The sequence below is a fragment of the Bos javanicus genome, chromosome 11 (assembly GCF_032452875.1).
Source record: "Bos javanicus breed banteng chromosome 11, ARS-OSU_banteng_1.0, whole genome shotgun sequence".
Lineage (NCBI taxonomy): Eukaryota > Metazoa > Chordata > Mammalia > Artiodactyla > Bovidae > Bos > Bos javanicus.
This window is the reverse complement of record NC_083878.1, coordinates 37,532,982-37,553,510: the sequence shown is the minus strand read 5'-3', so window position 1 is coordinate 37,553,510 and position 20,529 is coordinate 37,532,982. Positions and strand designations below refer to the sequence as shown.

The window sequence follows — 20,529 nt, the reverse complement described above, 5'->3', positions numbered from 1 at the left end:
ACATTTTTGGTGAGAACATAAAATGATACAACCGTTTTGGAAAAAGATCTGGCAGTTTCTTATACCTGTGGCAGATTCATTTTGATATTTGGCAAAACTAATACAATTATGTAAAGTTTAAAAATAAAAAAATAAAAAAAAAGATAAACACATTTCCCCCAATAACACAGAAATTTCACTCCCACACATTTACTTAAAAGAAAGGAAGAAAAATATGTCCACATAGATTTGTCCAAAAATGTTCACTGGAACTTCATTATAACCAAACACAGGAGAAGCATGTGTCTACTGATGGCTGGGTGGATAAACAAACTTTGCTATATCCGCACAGTGGAATTCTCCTCAGCTATAAAAAGGAAAGGACAGGATTATTGAGAGTTGGACATGACTTAGCAACTAAAACAACAACAACATTGTTACACACAACATGAAGAAATCTCAGAAACATTACCTGAGGGAAAGAAGCCAGAAATAAACGGTTCCTAATTGATCATTTGATTTATACGAAGCTCTGAAACAGGGAAAGCTAATCTATGGTAACAAAAACAAAAACAACATTGGAATCGTTTTTTCATCTGAGAGTGGAGCGGGGGTGGAGAGTGCCCCAGAAGTTAGCATGGGGGGACTTCCTGGGATAATGATACTCTTCTATATTTTGATAGGTGTCTGGATTACAAGATGCTTGCTCCTTGGAAGAAAAGTTATGGCCAACCTAGACAGCATATTGAAAAGCAGAGACATTACTTTGCCAACAAAGGTCCATCTAGTCAAAGCTATGGTTTTTCCAGTAGTCATGTATGGATGTGAGAGTTGGACTATAAAGAAAGCTGAGAGCCGAAGAATTGATGCTTTTGAACTGTGGTGTTGGAGAAGACTCTTGAGAGTCCCTTGGACTGCAAGGAGATCCAACCAGTCCATTCTGAAGGAGATCAGCCCTGAATATTCATTGGAAGGACTGATGTTGCAGCTGAAACTCCAATACTTTGGCCACCTGATGCGAAGAACTGACTCATTTTAAAAGACCCTGATGCTGGGAAAGACTTAAGGTGGGAGGAGAAGGGGACGACAGAGGATGAGATGGTTGGATGGCATCACCGACTCAATGGACATGAGTTTGAGTAAACTCCGGGAGTTGGTGATGGACAGGGAGGCCAGGCGTGCTGCAGTCCATGGGGTCACAAAGAGTAGGACACGACTGAGCGAATGAACTGACTGACTGACTTGGATAATTCAGGTGTAAGTGTTTGTCAAAGTTCATCAAAAGGAACCTTAAAATTGGTGCATCTCAACTACACATAAAATTTACTTAAAAAAAAAAATGAACTCTAGGTAATGACATGTAAATTGAAACAATTAGGGGTAAGTATCCTGATGTCAACAATTTACTTCAAATCACAAAATCTAAGTGGTGGGTTTCTAGGAGTTCACTCTATTATTCTTTCAGCTTTCCTGTATGCTTGAAAATTTTCACAACAATATCTTGGGGAAAATCTTACATAGAAGCGCAGCGTACAAAAGGCAAAAACATAGAGTATCTCTGGAGAAGGAGGGGAACTGCGCCCCTCCAGTTGCCCCCCAACCCTTGTTTCCTGGGGTTGTCCCTAAGGAGCCTTCTGGAACTCCAGGAGTTGGAGGAACACACCTCAAAATTACTGCAGGAGACAGCCTTCCTGGTCACACCAGGGATGTGGGTGCTGAGCTCCCAAGATGAACAATAAATCTGGCTCAGGAGCACGATGCAATAGTATCGTGAGGATTTCAGGTATCTAAACACCTGCCCAGACCTCAGTCCACTAAAACCAGGGTAGCACTAACTTGACTTGTCCTGCTGGCAGTCTCATTTCAAAAAATGTAGAAGTAGCAAGGAAAACTGCTACACAGAACTGGACTCTTATCAAATAGAAAGGGCTGGTAGGTGGTAGTAACATAAATCACTGGGAGAAGGCTACCAAGTGGCTTCTTGATGGTCAATGAAAGGAGCACAGGGCATAATCAGAAGTGTATATTAGAAAAGGCTCCCCAAAATGATAATCTGAGGAGACATTAACAAATGAAGAAGGAAAGAAGGCATCTAAAGAAACCAAAGTGGCTGAAGAGGGAGTTGATGTATTCAGGTTTTAAATGTACAAGTAACAGAAGCAGGAGCAAATAACCAGGGATGAACACAAAAATATTCTACAGACAACTTTAGTACAGTTTCAAGAATGCAAAAATGAAAAGCTAAGACATCTGGAAAGGATTTTAAAGATATATTTAGGGCTAGAAGAAAAAGAGAAAAGTCAGGAACACTGCTTACATCAGATGGCTTAATATGAACAGGGAGCAGATTTAATGATCACCTCTATTAAAGGGGATGCTCCCCAAACCAGAGAGGTCCAAACAGAGCTCATGTCCTTGAGCGCAGACACCTTCAAATGTAATTACAGAAATAAGGTCAGTAATGGTTGAGAGTTTGGAAGCCAGAAGAAGTGGCATCCAAAAAAAAAGTTCCCAGATCCAAAAGGGAAAACACGTAGGCTCTGGCACATGCTGACTCATGAGTTGATGCAATCCCTGGAAGATTCTAGGGTGAATTATTACACAGAAGGTTGATAAGCACTTGGAAAAGTAATGATGACTAGGCAACAACAGGGGTTCACAGTGAACTAATTGCATATCTTTTATTGGTTGGTTTGTTTAGGAGAGATTAAAAATACCAGAGACATAATCTGGCTTTCAGCAAGATATTTGCTAAGTTTTAATGATATCTTATCAGACTAGAGATAGAAATATGAGCTCCACGATGGCATGGTCAGTTCAGTTCAGTTGCTCAGTCGTGTCCGACTCTTTGCGACCCCATGAATCGCAGCATGCCAGGCCTCCCTGTCCATCACCAACTCCATGGTCAGACATATTTAAATGCCTGTTACTAGGCATCACTGACTCGATGGACATGAGTTTGAGTGAACTCTGGGAGTTGGTGATGGACAGGGAGGCCTGGCGTGCTGCAGTCCATGGGGTCGCAAAGAGTCGGACATGACTGAGTGATTGAACTGAACTGAATATGTGTGTATTAAGTAACAGAATGCCAAATTGAATGGGGGCTCTTGGTGGTGGTATTTGGTTGTTCTAGTCTTTTTTTTTTCTTCTATGATTTGTAACTCACACTCCTGAAATCAGAGAACAGTGTGATGCTGAAAGGGAAAGTAAATACTTTGGAACGGTATTTCAAAGATGTTGATAGGTTGAAACATAAACAAGATATGTTTGTGTGGGAAAATAAACAAAATAAATCTTATTTGGTACAAATACAAAGCTGTGTACTCATATTTTAGAAGATCAGTTGTGTAAGTCTAAGAGGGGGGATAACCTTACCATTTTGAGGAATAATAACTATGATTCAACTGTTTGGTATTGGCAGCCAAAAGAGCTGATGCCATCTTTGTTTGATTAAATACAGAAATAAAATCAAAACAAGAAGAGTCCTACTGAGATGAACCCTGAGCTGATCAGTCTGCATCTGAAGCACTTTTTTTTTTTTTAATTTTTATTTTATATTGGAGTTCAGTTGATTAACAATGTTGTGTTAGTTTTAGGTTAGTACAGCCACTATGGAGAACAATACGGAGGTTCCTTAAGGAACTAAAAACAGAGCTACCATATGATTCAACAACCTCACTCCTTGGCATATATCCGAAGAAAAATACGGCTTGAAAGGAAGCGTGCACCCCAGTGTTCATTGCAGTGCTATTTCCAATAGCAAAGACATGGAAACAACTTAAGCGTCCTCAACAGACGGTGGACAAAGAAGATGTGGCTCATATATACAATGGCATTTTACTCAGCCACTGCAGAGGATGAAATAATGCCATTTGCAGCAACCTGGATGGACCTGAATTTGGTCCTAGAGGAGTTACTTTGAAATGGAATTGAAATGGGTAAGGGAGATTAAGAGTTACAAAATAAATGAGTCATGAGGATGGAATGAGCAGAGTGGGAATACAGTCAATAATAACATAATATCTGAACTAACACAGCGTTGTTAAGTCAACTATACTTCAAAACAAACAAGTAAATAAACTCTTGGAAAAAGAGACCAATTTGTAGTTATCGAAGTGAGGGGTGTGGGGGGACTAGATAAAGGCAGTCAAAAGGTACAAACTTCCAGTTAGAAGATAAATAAACATCAGGGATGCAGTATTATGCTAATTCTTCTACATATTAAAATGAAAGCTGTTAATAGAATAAATCCCAAGAGTTCTCATCACAAGAAAAAACATTGCTTTTTCTGTTGTTTTGTCGCTGTTTAGATGACAGATGTTCACTAAACTTATGGTGATAATCATTTCATAAGGTATGTAAGTCAAATCATTAAGTACACCTTAAACTTATAGAGTGCTGCATGTCCGTTATATCTCAATAAAACTAAAAGAAGAAACAACACAGAATTTAATGGAATTGATAAAACAGAGGAGGAGACAGCTAGACACCTTGTTACTGAAGGAACTGGATGTTTAGACTGGAGAAAATGAGACTTCAGGGGGTCAAATACAATCTTCCCACGCAAGAAGGCTGTCAGAAGACTGGACTTATTCAACAACAATTCAGAAGGTAGAACTTTGGCTAAAGGAAAACAAAAATCAGCTCTACCTAGGGCAAAGCATTTTACCAATGGAGCGATTTAAAATGACTCGCACTACCTTGTGCAGTAGTGAATTCTTCATCTCCAGAAGTACGCCAGTAAAAGTGCCAGTCCAAGCTGTAAAGAGAATTCTTACTTTTTGCAGTTTGTGAGATGTTGGATTTGATGTCCACTGACAGACCTTCAGGGAAGAATTCTACACCACGAGACTCTGACTCAAACTAGTATACATAAGGTCACCAAGGTTTCTATGGGCATAAACGACCATGATGTAGATAACTGTACAACTGCAAATGTAAACAACTGTAGATAACAATGTTGATTACTTATTCCTTTGATATTTAAAAATCCACTTAAATACAATAGATAGTTTGGGGGTTATTATTTGAAACTAAGCAAATACATATAGTAAACATGCAATATTACCTTGACAGGATACGAGAAAAGCTTAATGAAACCAAAATCATCTCCTGTGGCTAAGAGGGAACAGTCTTTGGTGAGGCTGGCAGCATTTACATCAGTCACATCGCTGTGCACTGGCCAGATGCCCTCACAGGTGGGCCCCAGCACACAGGTCCAAGTGTCCCACTCTATCTTCTCAATCTTGAAAAGAAGGAAAATTAATATATTTCGTACAACCCAGAGATCTTTTTGTTTGATTTAAAAGAAGCAAACTGAGGTGGAATAGTTCTAAATGATGACTTTGCTAACACCGGGTATTTTGTATGCTGCAGTGCCTAAAATCCTCAGCTGCATTTTTAAAGTGGCATATATATTGTCTCGATAAATCAACACTGCAGTCAAACCTCCATATACGCTGCCCTAGATAAAATGAACACGTCTGAATTGTGGACACCTGACAATACCAAAGGTTTTTAATTCTCACCTAGATATTTATCATTGTGTATGCCATAAGCTGGGGCTTCCCTGGTGGCTCAGACAGAAAAGAATCTGCCTGCAATGTGGGAGACCCAGGGTTGATCCCTGGGCTGGGAAGATCCCCTGCAGAAAGGAATGGCTACCCACTGCAGTATTCTTGCCTAGAGAATTCCATGGACAAAGGAGCCTGGCAGGCTATAGCCCATGGGGTCGCAAAGAGTCACGAAATTAAAAGACACGGAATTGTGAAATTAAAAGTCATGAAATTAAAAGAGCCATGAAATTAAAAGACCCTTGCACCTTGAAAGGAAAGCTATGACAAACCTAGACAGAGCATTAAAAAGCAAAGACATCACTTTGCTGACAAGGTAATATAGTCAAAGATATAGTTTTTCCAGTAGTCACATATGGAGGTGAGAGTTGGACCATAACAAAGGCTGAGTGCTGAAGAATTGGTGATTTTGAACTGGGGTGCTGGAGAAGATTCTTGAGAGTCCCTTGGACAGTAAGGATATCAAACCAGTCAATCCTAAAGGAAATCAGTCCTGAATATTCATGTGAAGGACTGATGCTGAAGCTCCAATACATTGACCACCTGATGCGAAGAACTGACTCATTAGAAAAGACCCTGATGCTGGCAAAGACTGACGGCAAAAGGAGAAGAGGGTGACAGAGGATGAGATGGTTGGATGGCATTGCTGACTCAATGGACATGAGTTTGAGCAAACTCTGGGAGATAGTGAAGGACAGGGAAGCCTGGTGTGCTGGAGTCCATGGGGTCACAAAGAGTCAGACATGACTTAGCCACTGAACAAACATCAAAATGCCATCAGGGTTTCTCAGCATCAGCTCTATTGACATTCCAAGCTAGATAATTATGTGCGTTCAGGGGCTGTCCTGCCCATTCAGCAGCATCCCTGTCCTTGACCCACTGGATGCCAGTAGCACCACCTCCCCAGGCTGTCCCCAGACATTGTCAAATATCCCTGGGAGAGAGGGCAAATTGACCTCAACTGAGAATCACTGAGCTAGACTGATCAATGGGGCTGATCATTTAGCAAAGTATTTTAAAAAGGCACAGGACAGAACTTTTTAAAGGACTGCTTCCTTGAAGGAAAGAGCAATAAGATTCTGCAGCTAGCTTAGTATTCTTTATGCTCTAGAGAGACCATCTTAAAAACTGGAAGAGATGTTCATACTCTATTGCGTGAATATGCGTTTTATCCTTTAAAACTGTTTTATCTGAAATTCATGGACAGGAAGATTCACAATTCAAATATTTTAATTCTGACAAAATCAAGGCTTTTCTTTCCTTTTTAAAAAAATAAAACAATAACAGTACCACCACCACTGTGGATTAGACTTTCCCAGGGGAATATGATTTTATTTACTTTCATTCAAGACCTCCTAGTGTACCTTATCAGTACAGTTTCTATGCACAAGCACTTTGAAGCACTGTTTAAAAAGCTATAAAAACTCATTAGAGAGCTGTAGCTAAAATGAAAGACCAGATTGCTCCCTGTGGATCTGGAAGCTGCTTCGCACATTGTTAATGTACCTCACCTTCCATTTCTGTAGTTTTCTGCTTGGCACCACTGCCTGCGAGGGAAATGACAAGATGTAGCTAGGATTTGAGTCACAATGTGAGGAGGTGCTATACATATTTTAGTCACTCAAATTTCTCATTTAATATTCTGTGTTTCTTCTGGACACATGCAGGATTGGAACCAAAAAACGGCGGTTCACCCAGTGAGTTTGGGTGTTCAAGGAAGGCTGCAGACCGAGGTGACGTGACATGGTTCCCCCATAACTACCTCAGTCTTCTGAGCTGCAAGTGGAGTCTCCCCAACTCCTTATGACATCCCCAACTGACCTTCACAGGAAGAGAAGCAGGGAACCCCCCACTCAGGTTTCAGAAATGGGCTTCTGGTCACTGACTTCCTTAGAGATATGAGATTTCATTTCTGACACCCTCCTTGGGTGGCACCTTTCCTGGACTCATTATACAGGGAGGAATGGGGGTGAGCTGGTCTTGCTCACTCTATAGTCACCCCAACAGAACACCCTTGGCCAGATCTGAACACCATGCTATCTGGGGGAGGCATATGTCTAACTTGTCAGAAGCTATAGAAACTGCATTTAAAATGGAGCATTAAAGAATGTGTATATATATGTGTAACGTTGAGTTACATAATATGAGTCACTTTGCTGTATAGCAGAAACTAACACAACACTGTGAATCAATTATACTTCAATAAAATAAATTTAAAAAAGAATGATCCCTGTAACCAACAAAACCCAAAACAGGTAAATAAACTTGTTAAACACCCTGGAATTTAGACAGACACAAGGGTGTCTCCCATAGCACCTTGCCCCAGGCAGGTATGTCATTATCATCACTGCTTTGCAGAGGAGGTAACTGGAGCCCAATGAGAAGTGAGTCATTTAAATCCCGGCCAGCTTAGCAAGCAGAGGGTAAGTCGCGCTCTAAGGAGTTGGGCTCCTGGGATAGAGCTGCCTTAACTGCACCATGCTGCATTGGTGTATATAAATGGACATTTTAATAGCTGTCATAGTTAAAACTTTGCTGGGTAAGCTTTGTGTTAGTTTCACCATGACTATTTCTTTCTTTTTTGCAAAGGAAAATTTCAAAATCCTTCATACTTAATTGAGGGGCCTGACAATACTGCTAAGTAAAAGGATGAGCTACCTCTGGAGGTATTTTTTAGTCTAAAATTGCTCATCTGTTCCAAGTTGACCTCATCCTTCCTCCACCACGTGGTTCTACCGAATCTTATTTTAGTAAACTTATTTGGGGGACTAGCACTGGAAGGGAAAATACAGGTAAAGTGATGCAAAATGACGCTGCATGGTCTAGGCTGTGGATGACACTCAGACCCCTCTAGGCTGGGACCAAAGCTCCGTGGTCCTTTGACTTTCTTAGAACCTTAATTTCCCTGTCTGTAAAATGAGATTGACAACTATCACACACCAGCCTGATTCATAGTAGGTAAACCACTCTCTGAGGGTTGGAATACAGGTATACAAAGTGCCTGGAACAGTGCACAGATACTCAGTGAAGGAATGGCATACTTCAAAATATCCCTTACTCAAGGCTATTAAAGTTTCCCCATAAAAAAAGTTAAAATAAAGATTGATCAAAGGTAAATAAACTGGAGTTTGGGAGTGAGATTCATCAATCCATTAACAATTTCCATTAATCCAGTGCCATCGTCTGTAACCACTTGGGTGTCTCATGTACTGCACATATATTGCCTTTAGAAACAATTAAAATATTATGAATGAACAGAAGTCCAGAAGTACCTTAGAATACTGGGATAGTTTATACTGCTAGCTAACTGAAGCTACAGAGTGGAAGATGCCTGTCCCTCGGTGGCATACCCTTGACTCTTTTTCCTCTAAAGAAGCAATATTTCCTTTTCTTTCATCAAAGGTTACATAGTGAATAAATGAGTTAGAATGTCTCCGGGGACTAAAAGGACGTCCTTAGTGCTCCATCAGGCAATGACTTTTTTGGCCAACAGGGTTTACCAGGCGGAAGCACTGTACAGACTGAAAGACCAAAGCAGCCAAGCCTTTAGGAAGAGATTTCAGGAGTGTGTGAGTTCATGGATTCAAAATTTTGTCTAGGATTTGATTTCAGCGATTAAAAAATGATGTATGTGGATAGAAGCATGAGGAAAATATGGGAAAAGGTAACAGCTTGCTACATTAGGATGGTCACGTTGGGGATGGTTTTGTTTTGAAAAATAATTTCTCTTATTGTTGCAAAAGATATTGTTTACTATTGCAAACAGTAACCACTGAGAAAGCATGTTTCAGAATTTTAAGTTCCTAAAAAGCTTTGCACAAAATGACAGAACATGTGGAACAGGAAAAGTAATATGTAGCATTCAAATTGTTAGCTCAGTCATTGTCTTCTGGCAGAGAAAAATTATGTAGAACACCAATTAGAGATTGCTATGTCAGTGGCACAGTAAATCCATACCTCCTCAGAAAGTAGGAAACCAGGGTAAGCAGTCAGATTTAAAAAATGGGCAAGCCTGAAAGACACACAACTATAACTCATTTTAGTGAATAGTAATGATAGGTTTTACTTAAATGCACATAGTAAATCATGAACTATTTTTTAAAAGCTTTGTGTGTGATTGTTACCTCGGAAGATCTTATTATATGCCGTTTGCCTCTTGGAGCTTCAAAGAAGAGTTGTTCTTTGGCACCTGAATTGACTTGCAGTAATTTTCCTGTTATGATAGAATAAAGCAGGAGACAATTAACCTCTGCACTTATCTTTTCGTGATAAAATGAACATGATTGCAACCATTTGATATTTTCTATTTTCATTGATTTTAATCAAAGTCTCATAATTTGAGTAAATATATGCTGAGTGATCCAGGATGTATGTAAAGACAATCACATGGCAGGGTAGAAACTCCAAAGCTATGATTTTTAAACACATGAACCTTATAAAACCTTACCTTGAACATCCTCCAAAAAAAGAAGAATCGAGTTGCTACTTTACTCGGCTGCACTGGCTATTTTTCCAAAGCCAGACAAAATCTAACTTATGCTCTTTCCCCCTGTTGCTTTCTAGCCCAGAAATCTAGTAAAAGCAAACTGCATTGGCAAGAATTATGACACCAGAAGCAAACACCCTGTAAGAGTTCGTGTTTACTAAGATACAAATTCCAGATTTGCCATTTAACATTTAGAAACAGGAAGACAAGGACATATAAAACAAACTGTAAATGCTCATTCCATTCTCCCCTTCCCTTTTTACTTGAAAACTTGTGAAGAAATCCAAGACTTTTCCCAAAACAAAATGTTGAGCAAAAATAGTCTTTCGGTCTGATGTAAAATCTTGGATTTTAATCTTGGATTCATTTCGATTAATGTTGAAAACGATTAGATTTCTTAATTCTCTTCCTACCACATCAATGATTCTTTATAGCTTGAAAATTTAAATGACCCAAAAGATTTATTTTTGAGTATTTTTTTCAGCATTTTTTTAAACAATGGAAAATCTCAAACACATATGGAAGTAATGGTATAAAAAACCCCCTAGAAAGCCAATGTCCAGCCTCAATGGTAAATTACCACATGGCTGGCCTTGTTTCAGGAATCTCCACTCATTCTCTCACCCCAGATTACTTCGAAGCAAATGTCAGATATCCTAACATTTTATCTGCAAGTAATTTAGTGTGTGTGCGTGTGTGTGTGTATACACACACTAGCATGTCCTCCCCCCTCTTTCTTACATAACTCTTTTATATCTGCTGCTAAGTCACTTCAGTCGTGTTCAACTCTGTGCAACCCCATAGACGGCAGCCCACCAGGCTCTGCCGTCCCTGGGATTCTCCAGGCAAGAACACTGCAGTGGGTTGCCATTTCCTTCTCCAATGCATGAAAGTGAAAAGTGAAAGTGAAGTCGCTCAGTCGTGTCCGACTCTTAGCGACCCCATGGACTGCAGCCTTCCAGGCTCCTCCATCCATGGGATTCTCCAGGCAACAGTACTGAAGTGGGGTGCCATTGCCTTCTCCATATTTTATATCTAGTAGTCTTGAAATGTTCTTCCTGGAAAAATGAATACCAAACTAAGAACTCTGTGATTTATACCATGTTCTTTAATGTTTAAGTGGGTAGCACTTAGATCTGAAATCTAGCTTGGCTATCCTTCAGGAGTTGCAGGTCTGTTTCTAAGTGACTAATTAAAAACAAGGTTCTCTCATTTCATAACTGAAACCTGAATCATTTCCAGTTTGCTGGGTTATAACATGGTGACGTGGGGGATTTGCCTTTGCTGTGAGGAGCAAGTAAATTTGAAAGCATTTTCTCTGAAATGGGCCCATTTTCCTGACTTACTAGCCAAACATACACAAAGTGAGAAAAGAAAATGAGAGTTAAATCAGCTTTGGCTATTTAGCATTATAAGAAAATGAGTAATCAATATTTTCCCAATGAACTAGATATATCTGCAAAGTGACTTTTAGAATTCTTAAGAGTGACTGCAGATAACAAAGGATGTGGGAACAGGAGTAAAAGACTCAATGGAAACATTCTTAGAATATACATAATTTCCTGACAATTCACTTTACACTACTGTTTCAAAGATCATACTTTCTAAAACAGACCAAAACCTATTAAAACAGCTCAGTGAAGTACTTTCTGACTGCAGGAATGTTTTTAAAAGCCACTTTGGCAAGCACCATACACCTGTGGCTACCTCCCAAGCCCACACCCCTTCCCTGAGAACTGCCCTGCACCCTGGACTGGGCCCCTGTGGTCACATCTGCACTCTGGAGGTGGACATTGACCCAGGAGTGACCACACTGGGCAATCAAATTCTCTCTCCTGGGAAACTGGAACCTTAGGCTGAATCAGTGGATGCCTTGCTGGGAGGAGATGGATGTGGCCTTTGGGACTAGGGGTGACATTTGGGGGCGACAGAGAGTGGGCCCTGTGCAAACAAATGAGGGAAAGCCTGCCTGTGCAAAGAGGGGCGCCACACGCAGGCACGAGACCCAGGGGAGCAGTGGAGATGGGCCCCTCAGAGCAGGAGAGGAGGGGAGAGGGGCACTCCCTGGTTAGGTTCCAGACATTTTCTGATTCATTCCTAAAGCCAGTTTCTCAGGAGATGTTGCTTCCTGTTCTTAGATTCTATGAAATATCCCTATTTTTCCAATAAAGTCATTCCTTATTCTTATTTAATTTAAGCCAGCTTGAGTGGGTTTCTGAAACCAAGGATATGAAGAAATTAAAAAAAAAAATCAATTATTGTGTTAGGAAGGTAGCATTATGGATGTGTTTTTCTCCTCAAATTTTTGTTACTGCTGTTATTAAACTGTCTTTTTTTTTTTTTTTTAAGCATAGAGGAACTATTTAGGTCACCACTCTTTTTTTCCACTGCCTTCTACTCTGTAATATATAACCATGGAAACATTCTGAGGACGGGAGCAGAAGCAAAGGGCAAAAATTCTGTATAATCCAGGTATAATTTGCCCCTGAATAACAGTAACCCTATTCTTTTAGAATCCTCACCTTTTTTTTTTTTATTCACTAGAAATGTCTACACACACAGAATAAGAGAATTGAAAAAGACAGCTGTCCTCATCATGATGCAGGTACAGTATATCACATACTGCTGGGGCCTAGAGCTTTATAACCCACAGAGCGATTCATACATGCCACCCCAGCATCTATATAACCTACAACTTAGAACAATTCCACTGCTCAGGCTCATTCTCCAAAGAAGACATACAGATGGCTAACAAACACATGAAAAGATGCTCAACATCACTCTTTTTCAGAGAAATTCAAATCAAAACCACAATGAGGTACCATTTCACCCTAGTCAGAATGGCTGCTATCCAAAAGTCTACAAGCAATAAATGCTGGAGAGGGTGTGGAGAAAAGGGAACCCTCTTACACTGTTTTGGGAATGCAAACTAGTACAGCCACTATGGAGAACAGTGTGGAGATTCCTTAAAAAACTGGAGATAGAACTGCCATATGACCCAGCAATCCCACTGCTGGGCATACACACTGAGGAAACCAGAAGGGAAAGAGACATGTGTACCCCAGTGTTCATCGCAGCACTGTTTATAATAGCCAGGACATGGAAGCAACCTAGATGTCCATCAGCAGACAAATGGATAAGAGAGCTGTGGTACATATACACAATGGAATATTACTCAGCCATTAAAAATAATACATTTGAATCAGTTCTAATGAGGTGGATGAAACTGGAGCCTATTATACAGAGTGAAGTAAGCCAGAAAGAAAAACACCAATACAGTATACTAACACATATATATAGAATTTAGAAAGATGGTAACTATAACCCTGTATGCGAGAGAGCAAAAGAGACACAGATATATAGAACAGTCTTTTGGACTCTGTGGGAGAGGGCGAGGGTGGGATGATTTGGGAGAATGGCATTGAAACATGTAAATTATCACATGTGAAACGAATCGCCAATCCAGGTTCGATGCATGATACAGGGTGCTTGGGGCTGGTGCACTGGGACGACCCAGAGGGATGGAATGGGGAGGGAGGTGGGAGAGGGGTTCAGGATGGGGAACACATGTACACCCATGGTGGATTCATGTCAATGTATGGCAAAAACCACTGCTGCTACTGCTGTTAAGTCGCTTCAGTCGTGTCCGACTCTGTGTGACCCCACAGACGGAAGCCCACCAGGCTCCCCCGTCCCTGGGATTCTCCAGGCAAGAACACTGGAGTGGGTTGCCATTTCCTTCAATGCAGGAAAGTGAAAAGTGAAAGTGAAGTTGCTCAGTCGTGTCTGACTCCTAGCGACCCCATGGACTGCAGCCTACCAGGCTCCTCCATCCATGGGATTTTCCAGGCAAGAGTACTGGAGTGGGGTGCCACTGCCTTCTCAAAGTAATTAGCCTCCAATTAAAATAAATAAATTTATATTAAAAAAAGAACAATTCCAAAATTGGTGCCTAATATACCAAACATATTAGGCCATTTGCAATGAAAATGGGAATCAGATGTCCTATTACAGCTTAAACTGTAAACGATCTCACAGTCCTGGTGTTTCTGGAAATGAACTAACATCCTCTAGAAAATACTCTTCCATGTTTTCTCTCTCTCCATATATATGTTTTCTTTCTTAGGCATTCTGTGCAGAGGTAGCTGATGTTCCTGCAAAACCCCGATGTGCTTTTTGGTTTTCCTGGGACCTGTGGTTGCCATGGACACGGAAGGCTGCGGAGGCTGACGCTGAGCTGTTCCGCCCCTGACGAGCCAGCTGGCTCCAGCAAATTCGTTCACTATTTTTGACAAAATCAAAGGAACAAAACAGACCCCTGCTCCTAAATTCTGCTCTCTACCCTCTGCAGGCCCTCCAGGCCCTGCATGAAGAGCCAGGCTGATCCTGAGGCAGCCTGGCACAGGTTGAAGGCACTGGGGTATCAGGAGCAGAAGAATATTGATATGACACATGTCTCATGGCAACAAAACTGGAGTTAAACCAGGGAAGCTTCATGGGCACACTTGCTCTTGTTCTCCAGATGGTATAACTCCTCCCTAAAAATCAAAAATATTCTATTCTCCTCTCAGGCCACAGAAACCATTTGGTCTGATCCTCTTAACTGACTGAAGGGGCCACTTAGGATGAGAGGCAAAGTGGCTTTTTAAAGGCCTTGGCCTCCTTTCTCTCACTGTTTTTTTTGATCACCCTGAGTGTTGGTTGGATCGCAGACTCTATCTAGCTTTGGGCAAAATTATAGAAATAGTGAGGTTTGCCTCTCTCCCTGTGAAGTGACGGCTCTACATCTAGGGCCTTCATGCAGACCTCCGCCTGGCCTCTCTGTGGTGGCAGCTCGTGGTTCCCGGGCAAGGTCTTGTTCCTTCCACCTAGGGTTTATTCCTCTTTGTATCCCTACATCTGACACAGGGCCTACAACACATTTGAAGAATAAAAAAACAAAAACCTTCCCCAAGTGTCAATACAGCTGCAATGTCCCGTATCATAGCCATTTAAGACAGCTACTGTCAAAAACAAACAAAACCCAGAAAATAACAACCATTGGTGAGGATGAGGAGCAGTTGAAACTCTTGTGCACTGTTGACGGAAATGTAAAATGGTATAGCTGCTGTGGAAGATAGTATGGAGGTTTCCCAAAAAATTAAAAATGGAATTTTATCCAGAAATTCTGCTTCTGGGTATATATTCAAAAGAACTGTATACCCCGATTGTAGCCATATTATTCACAATAACCAAAAACTGTAAGCAACTCAAATATCCACTGATCAATGAATGGATAAACAAAATGTGGTATGTACACATAATGGAATAGTCAGTCAGTTCAGTCGTTCAGTCGTGTCTGACTCTTTGTGACCCCATGCACCAGAGCACTCCAGGCTTCCTTGTCCATCACCAACTCCTGGAGCTTGCTCAAATTCATGTCCATGAGTCCATGAATTGGTGATGCCATCCAATCTCTCATCTTCTGTCGTCCCCTTCTCCTCCTGCCCTCAATCATTCCCAGCATCAATGGAATGTTATTCAACTTAAAGTGGAAAGTAATTCTGACACACGTTACAACATGGAGGAATCTTCAGGACATTATGCTAAGTGAAATAAGCCAGTTATAAAAAGACATATTCTGTATGACTCCACTTATATGGAGTACCTAGAATAGTCAAATTAATAGAGACATGAAGTGGAATGGTGCTTGCCAGGGGCTGGGGGAGGGAGTAAGGGGAATTACTATTTAATGGGTACAGGGTTTCAATTTTATAAGATGAAAAGATGGATGAGAGGTGAGTTGGCTGGTGGTGGTATCTGCACAATAATGTGAATGTATTTAACACCACTGAACTAACTGTACACTCAAAATGGTTAAGACAGCAAATTTTATGTTATGTGTATTTTATCACAAATAAAAATAATTTTAATCTCCTCAATCAAAACATATTCTTCCTATGTCCCATTTCCTCTCAGTTCTTCACTCCATAAATGTAAATAATAATTGGCTTTAACTCTCTAATGGTCATTGTAGTGGTGGGATTCACATACTGTGTCAGGTGGGGTGTGTGTGTGTGTTGGGTTCTAAATATAACTCATCACACTCTGCTCTTCATATGCATAAAGATGGCCCTCAGTGTTCTAAATCTTTCTCACAACAGGGCATAGCCAGAGATGTTAGCCAGAAATCCAACAGGATGAAATCCTTGTTTTAATTTTTTTTAAAAGCAAACAATAAAGCAGAGACTATCAAAGAAGGGGCTGAGAAGCGGCTGCTGACACTCACCCCTCACCTCCTGGGCCTCACTGCTCCTAGATGCCTCCCAGGCCCGCGTCCTGCCTATTTCCACACACCAGCCCAAGCCCCCGGCACTGTGTCTGCCTGGCCCTGAAGTGAAAGTGAGCAGGACTTATCTGATCCCCTTTGCCCGTGTTGGGACTTGGACCTCTCACAATGAAATGGCACGCATGCCTTCCTTGCTCTGTGTAAAACGCCTGTGGGTTGTAAATGATTAAGTCCAAATTCCAGCGCAGTACGTATAGCTACAAGGAAATTCCTGCTCGGCAGAAGGGTCAGTCTACAGCCACTACTTCAACAAATGCATGAAATACACTGGCATCTCTAAAATACCTGTTTTTGGTTGAGACCCTCGTCATCTCTTTGTCTTGGTTTATTTCACTTGCTTTCCATCTCCAGGCTCGCTCCCCCTTCCCAAGATGGTAGGGAAAGCCCCACTCTAATCTGTCAGAGTTACCTAATGCTTACAGGATAAAGTTCAGGGTTAAACTTCCTAGCATGACCTAATAGTTTCTTTCCTTGCTGTCTTGGCCTCGCAGCATCCCCTGCCTTTCATGCCCTCAGCCACTCAGCATTACTGTTTCTTAATCCCCCTGTTCTTCCCGCCGCCACATGGTAGCACAACCTGTTCCTTCCCAGCCTGGAACGCCGATCTCAGACATCGCCATCTGTTGAGCTTCTACTCATCTTTCAAGATCCATCTCAAAGGTCACTCCTTCTATGAAGGCTCCATGGATTCCCCTGGGAGCTCTTTTCTCAGAGATGCTGCTTTCCACTACATGGACTAAACTTCGCTGAAAGCTGGGAACCTGCCCATTATAAAATGCCTGCCCTGGACTCTTAACATCAGCCAAGTCCCTGGAGTGGGTTTTCAAAGTGATCCACCCTAGAACGCCCCAGGTGCTTACTGCTGGCTTGGCCACTCTGAGCCCCTGCTCACCACTTCCCTTGTGACCCTCTGGTCTGTGCTCTGGTGTGGTTCAGGTACCAGCCTGTTCCCGCATTCAGTGATAAACACTGCAGAGAGTAGGAATCACATCTCACTCCCTTCTGGACCTTCCACATTTCCTGGCTTCAGACTTTGCACATGACAAGAGCTAGATCTGCTACATAAGTAAACAGATAAATCTCGATGGCATCTGTGGGCATGACCTGGAGGAGGGAGAGGATAGGTTGGGAGTTTTGAGAGAAATCAGAGAAACTCTAGGTGAGCTGAATATAGCTTCCTACCTCCATTGGAGGATGAAAATGACTTGAAACTTCTTGGGCAGTTCTCTGGTAGATAGAAAATTGGTAGGAAAAGGGAAAGCATTAAGAAGGAGATGCAAGGCAAGGACATTGTATGCCAGACCCAGAGGTGAAGGTGGCTTGCTATGGTAACAGAAGGCATCATATATCTTCAACAGTCTTAAAACTCAATGGCTGAGTTAATAATTATAGTAGTGGTAGTGATAGTAGTAATAATAATAAAAAGATGGAAAAATACTCAAAATTTTAACAACTTATTGACCAGAGATATAGTAATACGTCTTTTGTTACCCGAACATCATTGACCAGAGATGTTTCAATATTCACCTACAGGACAAACTGCTGGCCACAGGAAGTAACTTCTGCAAAAATCCCCCGGTCAATAATGTGTTAACAGCAGCTACTTCTGGGTTGTAAAATTACAGTCATTTATGTTGTAAGTTTCTCTTTAAACTGCCGTTTGCTCTTAGAAACAGTATATGAATGGACATGACTTTTAAAAACTGAAATTATATTTTAAAAGCCACAGCATACTTTACCTCTAGAGTCCCAGTCAATGTGTGTAATATAACTAGAAGCACCTTTACAGATGCCAACCCTTTTGCTTGTCAGGACGTTGTAAATATCCACAAAGTTATCATGGGATGCCACGGCAAGGTATTTTCCTGTATCTATGAAGAAAAATGAGCGGTTAACAGCAAAGCATTTCATGTGGGAATTTACTTCCAGGAACTTAAGAGGCTAAGGAAATAGTTAAAAAGAATCCACTCTTGCAACTTTTTGTCCCAACACATTTTTACAAGTTTTTGCTGTCACCTTTTGAAAATTTAATATCAGAGATCATTTCTTTTCTGTGATGGAAGGAGACCATGTCTTCGACAGTGTCAGCATTTACAACCAGGAAACTCCCATCATTCAAGCCAACTGCTAAGGCTTTCCCATCTGGGGAGAAGGCACAGCATCTTCCACCTACAAAAGAATCCACAAACAGCACTGTTACGATCCATGACTTTGCTACCAAACAAATGAAGGGGGGGACATGTACATATAGTCACGGACCTGTGACTGTGTCTTTAACACTGCTGCTGCAAACTAAAACCTCATAATTTAAAACATTTCTTACCACTAAACCCAAAGACAATAATCATTAATATTAAAAATAAGTTTTCTATTTCTCTGAGGTTTATCCATTCATTTTTTCATATATGAAGACCTGGAGTTTTCAAATGACAAGTGGATTGAAGAGGGAAAAGGAATAAAGGGTTAATATAATTAGCATTTCTTCTCCCAAGATGTGGTACTTAAGAATGAGACAAAATTTCCAGAAACTATTTTTTTTATACCGTGCTTTACGCACAAAATTTGCTTTGGAGGACCTTGTTGTTCTACTTTTAGTCTCTCTAATCTCTGAGCTGTGGATTGTAATGCATAATTCTAGAGGTGGAAGATTTTATTCCTGTCTCTTCTGTCATGGGAAGAATGAAGTATGGACATTCTCTCCAAAGGTGTCTGCAAAACTAACCAATACTGGGCTGAGGGGACTACATGACAAATGCTTTCTAACGCTTTGCAGGGTCATGGGAGGCACTTCTGAATGCGGAATATGGAGTACGTTAAATAGGAATCCTACTTAAGGATATGCCCCCTCCTTGGCCATGCTTTTATTGTTAAGATATTGATGAGCACAGCCCCAGGATGGGACAGTCATGCAGCCTTGTGCTAAGACATTCCAAACAAAGTTTCCACCCCTCCCTCCCCATCCACTGTTTCCAACAGGCTGAAAAGCCACATTCACACCAGTAACTTTAAATGGGCTCATCTAAAGTCTATCTCCTTCTTTTCTTCATCCATTCACTTTGCAGTTATTTACCTACTATGAATCAGGCATTGTGCTAGTGCTGAAAGAACAGAAAGACCAGCCTGCCCTTGAGGAGAGTCACCAAGCTTAGGTCAAGCATAAAGATTTATTGCACAAACCAGGATACCCGAGAGCGAAAGGGAGAGCTATTAATAATTACACCAGGACACCAGCTATAAACTGAGTTGAATGGCCATCCTATCTCAGAGGTGTTGGTAGTTGTTCTTTTGAACTCATTTTTAACCTGGTGAATAAAGTCCATTGGCTGATATTCAAGGTACTAACAGTGAGTCCTTGGTCTGTTATTTTCCCCAATGTAAATGAGTAGCCTGATCATTCACCTCTGTAGTAGATAAGAGCATGAGCTTTGGAGTCAGACTTGGGTTTGAATCCTGGCTCCACCACTTATGAAGACTCAGAAGTCGAGTGTAAAGTGCGTCCATATGGTGGAAGGAGACAGCGTCATGTAGTGGCCACAGGTGTGCTCTCTGAAGCCACACTCCTGGATCTGAATTCAGATCCATCACTTACTAGCTGTGCAACTTTGGGCAAACGACTTAAGTGCTCTGCACCTCAGTTTCCTAATTTCTAAGTGGAAATTGGAAAGGGAGACAGCGTCATGCAGTGGCCACAGGTGTGCCCTCTGAAGCCACACTCCTGGATCTGAATTCAGATCCATCACTTACTAGCTGTGCAACTTTGGGCAAATAACTTAAGTGCTCTGCGCCTCAGTTTCCTAATTCGTAAGTGGAAAGAATAGAGGCCTTACTCACCAGGTTCTCGTGAAGACCACAGGCGAAGCGCTAGTACGGCTACTGGCTCAGTGGTGTCAGCCACTGTCATCACCGTCTTGACACCTTTTCTCACTTTATCCCCCTAGACTTGTCTCCCCACATCTATCTATAAAAATACCCAGCACAAACAGTCTAGGGGCCAGGCCCCAATCTTATCCTTTCCTGTCTTAACTTTCATAAATCCTTAGAGCCTTGGCTCTCGTTTTCCCCAGTGGGGCTGTCCCTGGCAGTGGGCCTTACCCTGAGCCTCCGTGACGCCTTGTTTGTGCCAGAGATCTTCCGTTTGTCTGTCCTCACACACTCTCCACCCT

The 20,529-nt window shown here is 41.4% G+C and overlaps 1 protein-coding gene across 4 annotated transcripts in view; it reads right to left on the bottom strand.

The window, feature by feature from the left end:
- The window catches only part of EML6 (EMAP like 6), a 287,129-nt gene that overhangs the window by 46,160 nt on the left and 220,440 nt on the right, over positions 1 to 20,529 (bottom strand). For all 4 annotated transcript variants that reach the window (XR_009739371.1, XM_061432385.1, XM_061432384.1 and 1 more), the window contains exons 23-26: positions 18,383 to 18,535; positions 18,106 to 18,237; positions 9,677 to 9,765; positions 5,048 to 5,224 (exon numbers count right to left, since the gene is read on the bottom strand). Coding sequence is in view for 3 of the 4 variants with exons in the window: in XM_061432385.1 (XP_061288369.1) it covers positions 5,048 to 5,224; positions 9,677 to 9,765; positions 18,106 to 18,237; positions 18,383 to 18,535 (551 nt within the window). In the remaining variant the exon portion in view is untranslated. The remainder of the gene's footprint in view (positions 1 to 5,047; positions 5,225 to 9,676; positions 9,766 to 18,105; positions 18,238 to 18,382; positions 18,536 to 20,529) is intronic.